This window comes from Eucyclogobius newberryi, unplaced genomic scaffold (genome assembly GCF_026437365.1).
Source record: "Eucyclogobius newberryi isolate DKJ021-1_F unplaced genomic scaffold, fEucNew1.0.hap1 SCAF_22, whole genome shotgun sequence".
Classification (NCBI taxonomy): Eukaryota; Metazoa; Chordata; class Actinopteri; order Gobiiformes; family Gobiidae; genus Eucyclogobius; species Eucyclogobius newberryi.
Genome location: NW_027315857.1, coordinates 26,689,578 through 26,698,927, shown reverse-complemented (window position 1 = coordinate 26,698,927; position 9,350 = coordinate 26,689,578). Strand labels below are relative to the sequence as shown.

General features: G+C 47.1%; 1 protein-coding gene across 1 annotated transcript in view; it reads right to left on the bottom strand.

The window, feature by feature from the left end:
• Positions 1 to 998: 998 nt before the first annotated feature.
• Positions 999 to 9,350, bottom strand: part of tnfsf10l (TNF superfamily member 10, like) — an 89,397-nt gene continuing 81,045 nt past the window's right edge. Inside the window, exons 3-7 of the mRNA XM_072459125.1 lie at positions 9,039 to 9,075; positions 8,346 to 8,453; positions 4,412 to 4,566; positions 3,281 to 3,391; positions 999 to 2,250 (exon numbers count right to left, since the gene is read on the bottom strand). Of these exons, the coding sequence (XP_072315226.1) occupies positions 2,065 to 2,250; positions 3,281 to 3,391; positions 4,412 to 4,566; positions 8,346 to 8,453; positions 9,039 to 9,075 (597 nt within the window). The 3' untranslated portion in view covers positions 999 to 2,064. The remainder of the gene's footprint in view (positions 2,251 to 3,280; positions 3,392 to 4,411; positions 4,567 to 8,345; positions 8,454 to 9,038; positions 9,076 to 9,350) is intronic.

Sequence of the window (9,350 nt, the reverse complement as noted above, 5' to 3'; positions counted from 1 at the left end):
GCTTTTGTTGACGTGCTAGCGACATTAGCATCACAGAGCATTTAAAACTGCAGAGGCTCAACAGCAGGAACAGAATCACAGAGGGCGGAGCGAACAGAGTCACAGAGGGCGGAGCGAACAGAGTCACAGAGGGCGGAGCGAACACAGTCACAGAGGGCGGAGCGAACACAGTCACAGAGGGCGGAGCGAACAGAGTCACAGAGGGCGGAGCGAACAGAGTCACAGAGGGCGGAGCGAACAGAGTCACAGAGGGCGGAGCGAACAGAGTCACAGAGGGCGGAGCGAACACAGTCACAGAGGGCGGAGCGAACACAGTCACAGAGGGCGGAGCGAACAGAGTCACAGAGGGCGGAGCGAACAGAGTCACAGAGGACGGAGCGAACACAGTCACAGAGGGCGGAGCGAACACAGTCACAGAGGGCGGAGCGAACACAGTCACAGAGGGCGGAGCGAACAGAGTCACAGAGGACGGAGCGAACACAGTCACAGAGGGCGGAGCGAACAGAGTCACAGAGGGCGGAGCGAACGAAGGGATAATTTATATTTAATTTTATATTTGTAAATAAATACACAAGTCAGCGAGCGCCTGTCCAGAGGGAGGAGCCTATTGTACACGTTGTAAGTGGGCGGAGGAAACCTACACTGACACAGGTGGAACATGCAAACTCCAAAGAACGCACAAAGAACGCACAAAGAACCCACAAAGAACGCACAAAGAACGCACAAAGAACCCACAAAGAACGCACAAAGAACGCACAAAGAACGCACAAAGAACGCACAAAGAACGCACAAAGAACCCACAAAGAATTCACAAAGAGCGCACAAAGAACCCACAAAGAACGCACAAAGAACGCACAAAGAACGCACAAAGAGCCCACAAAGAACCCACAAAGAACGCACAAAGAACCCACAAAGAACGCACAAAGAACGCACAAACAATGCACAAAGAGCACACAAAGAACGCACAAAGAACGCACAAAGAACCCACAAAGAACGCACAAAGAACGCACAAAGAACGCACAAAGAGCCCACAAAGAACGCACAAAGAACCCACAAAGAACGCACAAAGAACGCACAAAGAACGCACAAAGAACCCACAAAGAACGCACAAAGAATGCACAAAGAACGCACAAAGAGCCCACAAAGAACGCACAAAGAACCCACAAAGAACGCACAAAGAACCCACAAAGAACGCACAAAGAACGCACAAAGAACCCACAAAGAACGCACAAAGAACCCACAAAGAACGCACAAAGAACGCACAAAGAACGCACAAAGAGCACACAAAGAACGCACAACGAACGCACAAAGAACGCACATATACTGGAGTTCTGTTGATAGTATCGCAGGTCATTTGTGTTACATTAGAACGTTGTCATTTTGAGCTGGTCAAACCTTCCCTCCTCCTGCTCCTCCGTGTTTTTACAAAGTCCAGTACAAAAAAACACAATCCGCACTTTAAATCCACATCTTTTGTATTTTTTTCGTACAAAAGCGTCCGAGTGGTCACAGCTAAAACACATATGAATCATTACACTCTTCTGTACAGCACGCTCATGGCACATGTTCAACTCCACATTTCGCTTTGGTTTGGTCGCTGCTCGCGTTCTCCACGAGTTCATCATCATCATCATCATCATCATCATCATCATCATCATCATCATCATCATCATCATCATCCGTACATTCTTAAGTCACTACAAAACAACGGTCGATTCTCGCTTCGCTCCAAAAGGCAAATTTGGCGACCCGCGGCGAACGCTCAGGACGACCTTGGACGACCTTGGAATCGTGAACCCGGATTCCATCGAAAATGTGAAATCCTTCGGGGGGAAGATTGGGAGGAAAGAAAATCGCCACTGTCTATATTCCCGGTGATTGCACATAACTGATTAGAAATTGATATTAAAAAGCGAGAAGGACTTAATGCGGTGAAGTGTTCAGTGTTCGCCTCCGTACAAAGTCGTTAAACGTCTTTCGTGAAGCGAGTAGATCCCCGATACGTTCCAGGATGGCCCACGTGGTTCCAAGGCTCTTTGAAGGATCCGTAGGCGTCTTCGGGTTTCAGAGGTCCAAGCGGAAGGCGCCAAAGTAGCTGGACGAGTCGTCGGCGTTGACCATGCTCGGGGACGAGACGGAGACGAAGAGCTCGTCGCCGGTGCGCAGCTCGAACAGCCCGCCCTGGTAGACCGAGTGCAGCGCGTACTCGGCGTCCGGGGCCCAGCACTTTGTCCCAACGCCCTTCAGCAGCTGCACGGGACAGAGAGAGGTCATGGACAAGGACAAGGACGAGGACATGGTCAAGGACAAGGACGAGTTCAAGGACGGGGACAAGGACTAGGTCGAAGATGAGGTCGAGGACAAGGTCAAGGATAAGCACAAGGACGAGGACGAGGACTAGGTCAAGGACTAGGTCAAGGACTAGGTCAAGGACGAGGTCAAGGACGAGGTCAAGGATGAGGACAAGTTTTCACATTTATTTTGGCAAAACACAAATTAAAAGGATATGCAAAGATTATCTGGGTAAACGTGACTTTACTGGACTTTTCAAATCTGTTTTCTCCACTGTTCTAGAAGTACTCTAGTACTCACTTGAATGGGGCTGGGGTGGTTCTAGAAGTACTCTAGTACTCACTTGAATGGGGTTGGGGTGGTTCTAGAAGTACTCTAGTACTCACTTGAATGGGGCTGGGGTGGTTCTAGAAGTACTCTAGTACTCACTTGAATGGGGTTGGGGTGGTTCTAGAAGTACTCTAGTACTCACTTGAATGGGGCTGGGGTGGTTCTAGAAGTACTCTAGTACTCACTTGAATGGGGCTGGGGTGGTTCTAGAAGTACTCTAGTACTCACTTGAATGGGGCTGGGGTGGTTCTAGAAGTACTCTAGTACTCACTTGAATGGGGCTGGGGTGGTTCTAGAAGTACTCTAGTACTCACTTGAATGGGGCTGGGGTGGTTCTAGAAGTACTCTAGTACTCACTTGAATGGGGCTGGGGTGGTTCTAGAAGTACTCTAGTACTCACTTGAATGGGGCTGGGGTGGTTCTAGAAGTACTCTAGTACTCACTTGAATGGGGCTGGGGTGGTTCTAGAAGTACTCTAGTACTCACTTGAATGGGGCTGGGGTGGTTCTAGAAGTACTCTAGTACTCACTTGAATGGGGCTGGGGTGGTTCTAGAAGTACTCTAGTACTCACTTGAATGGGGCTGGGGTGGTTCTAGAAGTACTCTAGTACTCACTTGAATGGGGCTGGGGTGGTTCTAGAAGTACTCTAGTACTCACTTGAATGGGGCTGGGGTATGAAGTCTTCTTGTAGACGCACTGGACCAACTGGTGGCTCACGCTGCGCTGGTCTCCTTCACTGGAGGCAGGAGACGGGTAACGAAAGTACACCTGGAACAAGTATAACCGAGTATAAGTACACCTGGAACAAGTACAACCAATATAAGTACACCTGGAACAAGTACAACCGAGTATAAGTACACCTGGAACAAGTACAACCGAGTATAAGTACACCTGGAACAAGTACAACCGAGTATAAGTACATCTGGAACAAGTACAACCGAGTATAAGTACATCTGGAACAAGTACAACCGAGTATAAGTACATCTGGAACAAGTACAACCGAGTATAAGTACACCTGGAACAAGTACAACCGAGTATAAGTACACCTGGAACAAGTACAACCGAGTATAAGTACACCTGGAACAAGTATAACCGAGTATAAGTACATCTGGAACAAGTACAACCGAGTATAAGTACATCTGGAACAAGTACAACCGAGTATAAGTACACCTGGAACAAGTACAACCAATATAAGTACACCTGGAACAAGTATAACCGAGTATAAGTACATCTGGAACAAGTACAACCGAGTATAAGTACACCTGGAACAAGTACAACCAATATAAGTACACCTGGAACAAGTACAACCGAGTATAAGTACATCTGGAACAAGTACAACCGAGTATAAGTACATCTGGAACAAGTACAACCGAGTATAAGTACACCTGGAACAAGTACAACCAATATAAGTACACCTGGAACAAGTACAACCGAGTATAAGTACACCTGGAACAAGTACAACCAATATAAGTACATCTGGAACAAGTACAACCGAGTATAAGTACACCTGGAACAAGTACAACCGAGTATAAGTACACCTGGAACAAGTACAACCAATATAAGTACACCTGGAACAAGTATAACCGAGTATAAGTACACCTAGAACAAGTACAACCGAGTATAAGTACACCTAGAACAAGTACAACCGAGTATAAGTACACCTGGAACAAGTATAACCGAGTATAAGTACATCTGGAACAAGTACAACCGAGTATAAGTACACCTGAAACAAGTACAATATTAGTATTAGTATCTAGAGTACAGGTAACAGTAGTATAATACACGTACCTGGGAGTACAAGTAGTACCGTCCGTCCTGGGGCACTTTGAGCTTCCCATTGGTTAGACTCATGTTGTGCAGGTGGGACCCGAAGCTCTGATTGGCCCAGGACCGGACCACATGACGACAGGACTGGTGCAGGCCCGGGGTGGGGATAGGGAACCCTGTGGAGGGACAGGTCAGAGGTCAGAGTTTTCAAAGTCACAAGGACAGGTCAGAGGTCAGAGGGAAAGGTCAGATGTCAGAGGGACAAGTCAGAAGCACAGGTCAGAGGTCAGAGGGACAGGTAAGAGGGACAGGTCAGAGGTCAGAGGGGCAAGTCAGAAGCACAGGTCAGAGGTCAGAGGGACAGGTAAGAGGGACAGGTCAGATGTCAGAGGGACAGGTCAGAGGGACAGGTCAGATGTCAGAGGGACAGGTCAGAAGGGACAGGTCAGAGGTCAGAGGGGCATGTCAGAGGGACAAGTCAGAAGGACAGGTCAGAAGTCAGAGGGACAGGTAAGAGGGACAGGTCAGAGGTCAGAGGGACAGGTCCGAGGGGGAGGTCAGAGGGACAGGTCAGAATGGACAGGTCAGAGGTCAGAGTGGGAGGTCAGAGGGACAGGTCAGAGGTCAGAGCAACACGTCAGAGGTTAGAGGGACAGGTCAGAGGTCAGAGGGACAGGTCAGAGGGACAGGTCAGAGGGACTGGTCAGAGGGACAGGTCAGAGGTCAGAGGGACAGGTCAGAGGGACAGGTCAGAGGTCAGAGGGACAGGTCAGAGGGACAGGTCAGAGGGACAGGTCAGAGGTCAGAGCAACAGGTCAGAGGTTAGAGGGACAGGTCAGAGGTCAGAGGGACAGGTCAGAGGGACAGGTCAGAGGGACAGGTCAGAGGTCAGAGGGACTGGTCAGAGGGACAGGTCAGAGGTCAGAGCAACAGGTCAGAGGTCAGAGGGACAGGTCAGAGGTCAGAGGGACAGGTCAGAGGGACAGGTTAGAGGGACAGGTCAGAGGTCAGAGGGACTGGTCAGAGGGACAGGTCAGAGGTCAGAGGGTCCTGGCTCCTTCCATAGACGCGGCTCGTACAGTTCCCCAGATGCTTTAAATGTCATGAAAACATGTGATTGTTAAATGAACTTTCCTTCACTGTTTACAAACTTTCTGCAGCGTCACAAAACCAAGAACCAGACGTGGAGCGTTTGATCATCGAGCCACGATTCACAAACGTTCCATCAACGCCCCGAGGCCTCGAGGCCCCGGGCCCCCGATCGCCGTCTGTTTTAAGAGAAACGATCTGCCGCTTGTCGAGGTTTGGACGCGACACAAAACACACAAGGCAATTTTATCCTTGTGAGACGGAGCGTCGCTTTAGCTCAAGCTCACATTTATTTAAAGAGTGAAATGTCATTTAATCATATTTGTAATTACGTTCTAAACAGCGGAAGGTGCAAAGCGTGACTCCGCCCCGTGACTCCGCCCCGTGACTCCGCCCCGTGACTCCGCCCCGTGACTCCGCCCCGTGACTCCACCCCGTGACTCCGCCCCGTGACTCCGCCCCGTGACTCCGCCTCTTGACTCCACCCCGTGACTCCGCCCCGTGACTCCGCCTCTTGACTCCGCCCCGTGACTCCACCCCGTGACTCCGTCCCGTGCTCGTTACTCTGTGGGACTACTTCCTGTTCCTATTGCGTCTCATTGTTCTCGTGGTGTTTCGCCTCAGACAAGTCGTGAAGCGGCGCAAGCTCGTCTCTGTCGCAGGTCGAGACGCTCTCGATCCTGACCCGGGATCGGATGTCGGTGCGGACGCATGTCAAAGGTCAGGTTAGGCCTGACCGGAGCCGAGCGTCGCCAGAGCGGTCGACGCCCGGCGATTGGCACGCGAGCTGCAGATGAACTTCTGACACGAGAAAACTAACTAAGAAAAGTCCAAACTGTCAGGGACGAAAGGACCTTTAGGGCCTTTAAAGTGGAACATCCCGTCTTACTGAGCTTTTCCTTCTGTGTCGTAAATGTCAGAGCGAGTTTGGAACCAAGAGGTGGCTCTGACCTCTGACCTCTGACTGCTGACCTCTGACCTCGCGTTCACTCACGCCAATGTCTCTAAAACTGTGAATCTGACGCCAAAAGTGTGTTCCAAAGGTGTGTTGAATAAGATAAGATAAGCCTTTATTTGTTCAAACAATGGGGAAATTCCAGTGTTGTAACACAAGTAGATACAGAAGTAAAAGAACAGATAACTTATTTAAGACTTTAAAAACACTCTTAATAGTAAATCTCTTATAAACAAAACTCTTAGAAAAAAGCCTCTTATATTCTTTATAAAAAGTAAAATAAAGTAAAAAATATAGCCGCAAGCTGCAATGATCGGCCCTCGCCGCGCTAACGCGCCCCAATTGTCCTTTTATTACATCTACTGCTGAATCTGTGACGCTGTCACATCTTCTCCCCTTTGTTTTACATCAAAAAGCTATTTTATTTTGAATTCTTGGCAAAATGTGCGGCTTTGCCGCACAGACACCGTGACTCTTTGAATGAAAATGTGGATAACTTTTGATGGTCCTGAAGATGAGTCTCACCAAATTTCAGGTTAATAGGGCCAACGCCCTGGGAGGAGTTTGTGAAAGTCTAAAGTGTAAACATGTTCTGGCAATTTCCCCATTGGAATAACATGGGAGGTTTCTGTCATCGCTACGGCAACGACATAACAATTATGACATGGGTCTCATTGACTTTTTTGATCGGGATGCCAAAATTGAATTATGTGTAAAATTTTGCAAAACTAAACATTTAACCTCCATATAAGATCTCTAGGGGGCGCTGTCACGCCAAATTAATTTATTTCACTTAAAGTAGGTTGAGGGCAAAGAGTTTAACAGCTGGTTCTAATTTGATGCAATTTGGACTTTATCTGCGCAAACGGCAGCAAATTTAAAATTTGGGAAATTTCTGAAATTCTAGCTACAGTTTGCGGCTCAGAGACTGTGACAGGGTCAAAGTGATGTCCCACTCCTCAGCACCATTTTCACCAATTTCAGCTTTTTAGGGCCAACCCCTGGGAGGAGTTCGTAAAAGTACGACGTTTGGAAAAACTCCGAAGTCATGTTTAGCCATTTTTGAAGCAATATGGTCAGATGGTGTTGCCGTAGTAATATTTTTTACTTCTCTTGTCACCATCTACCTCTGCGCCAAATTTCATGATTCTACGATCAGATTTTTTTTAGGTAATTTCCCATCCCTCATATATATAAAACAATGTTTCCCATTTTTTATTTTCAAATATCATAAACTATACATTTTTAGAAAGCGCTCACACCTCATGGTGTGGGTCCCTGGTCACTGACGGGTACTTTCGTTAATTTTTTAGTGGGCTCCGCCCACTTTGTGTTTTTGGCCCTCTATACAGTAATAATGTTACATTTTTGCATTACATGTTTATATGAACTGAACATGCAAGAGATGGGGAACGTATTCGTGAGGTACTTAGAGCAAACGAGTGCTTTATATGGGGATGACGACCGCAAATGTAAAGTGCTCGTTTAGTGCGCACTTTTGCACGGGCTTCGCCCATTTACAACGGTAATGTTCCATTTTCCTACTACTAATTAGTATGCACGGGGCGTGCGTGAGGGAGGAGTGCGTTAGTGAGTGTTTGGAAGTGGGCGAGTGCTTCGCACGGCCTTAAGGAACTAATAGGCCTCTCGTGGCGCTCAGGCCTAATAATAATAATAGTAACAAAAGTAACTCTTATTTACAGCAGTTATATGGACGGGCTTCTCCAGGTGAGAGAGAGAGCTGTTCCAAAGGTGTGTTCCAAAGGTGTGTTCCAAAGGTGTGTTCCAAAGGTGTGTTCCAAAGGTGTGTTGAGTTTCACTTTGTCGTTTGATTCAACTGAAAACACGTGTGTTTTAACCGTCCTTTAACCTTGGTCAGGAGTGGACGGTGGACGCAGACGTGAGCCTCACCTGAAGAGCTGGAGTCCCTCAGGGTCAAGTGAGCCGAGGGTCGCTGCGGCACCGAGCTCACGAACTTTGACCCCGTGGAGTTGAACGTTCGAGGCATGGACCGCGCCTCTGCACGAGAAACAAGAAGAAGAAGAAGAAAGAACGTGTGAGTGACGTCGGCGGATCTGATGGAATTAGCATTTATTACACTTTAACCAATAAATGAGGCAAATTTGAGCTTTCAGGTCAATTTTATGTCACAAACTCAATACTAAATCCAAAATCTGCTCTGTAAGTCTGTGTCTGTGTCTAAAATGTGGACAAACTGAAGAGATTTAAAGCTGCTCCGTCCATTTTTCACATTAAAACGTCCCAAATATGAGACGTTTGTGCCGTTTTTTACACTACACATTTCTGTGAGAAAAAATGACACTTTTAACAATTTTTTCTCTCTTTTTTCCTTTGTCGACAGCAGAATTTTCAGATTTATGTCTTTTTATGTCATTTAAGATGTTTTCCTGTCTCAACCCAGCAACTCAAAAAGTCCTTTCAAGTCAATCTAATGATCACAAATGTAAAACGTTTCTTTCTGTTTGTCTTTTTCATCTTTCAGAGGTTTGATTCGAGCTCAGAGCGGTCACACCGGCTCAGAGCAGTGAAACGATCGTTAAATGAAGCTGTGTGAAGTGTGAAGTGAAAGGTTTAGGGTCTCACCGATAAACGTCTGTTTGGAGACGATGTTTTCTGTGACCTGCAAGAGAAAGAGACACGTTTGTGCTTTGTTTACACGTCAAATGCAGAAAACATCAGAAAACATCATGACAAACGATACAAATGAAACTTTATGCCTCTAAAACACAGAAGCGGGAGAATCTGAAGGTTAAAACACAAGAACAGACATAGATTAATATCTTTACAGCTCAAACAGTGTCATAGAAGTGACTTGTTGCAAATCTTTACAACGTCTAAACTTCTGCTCTCGTTTCCTCACATCAATGTAAAGATTGACTTGTGTTGTGTTTTTTT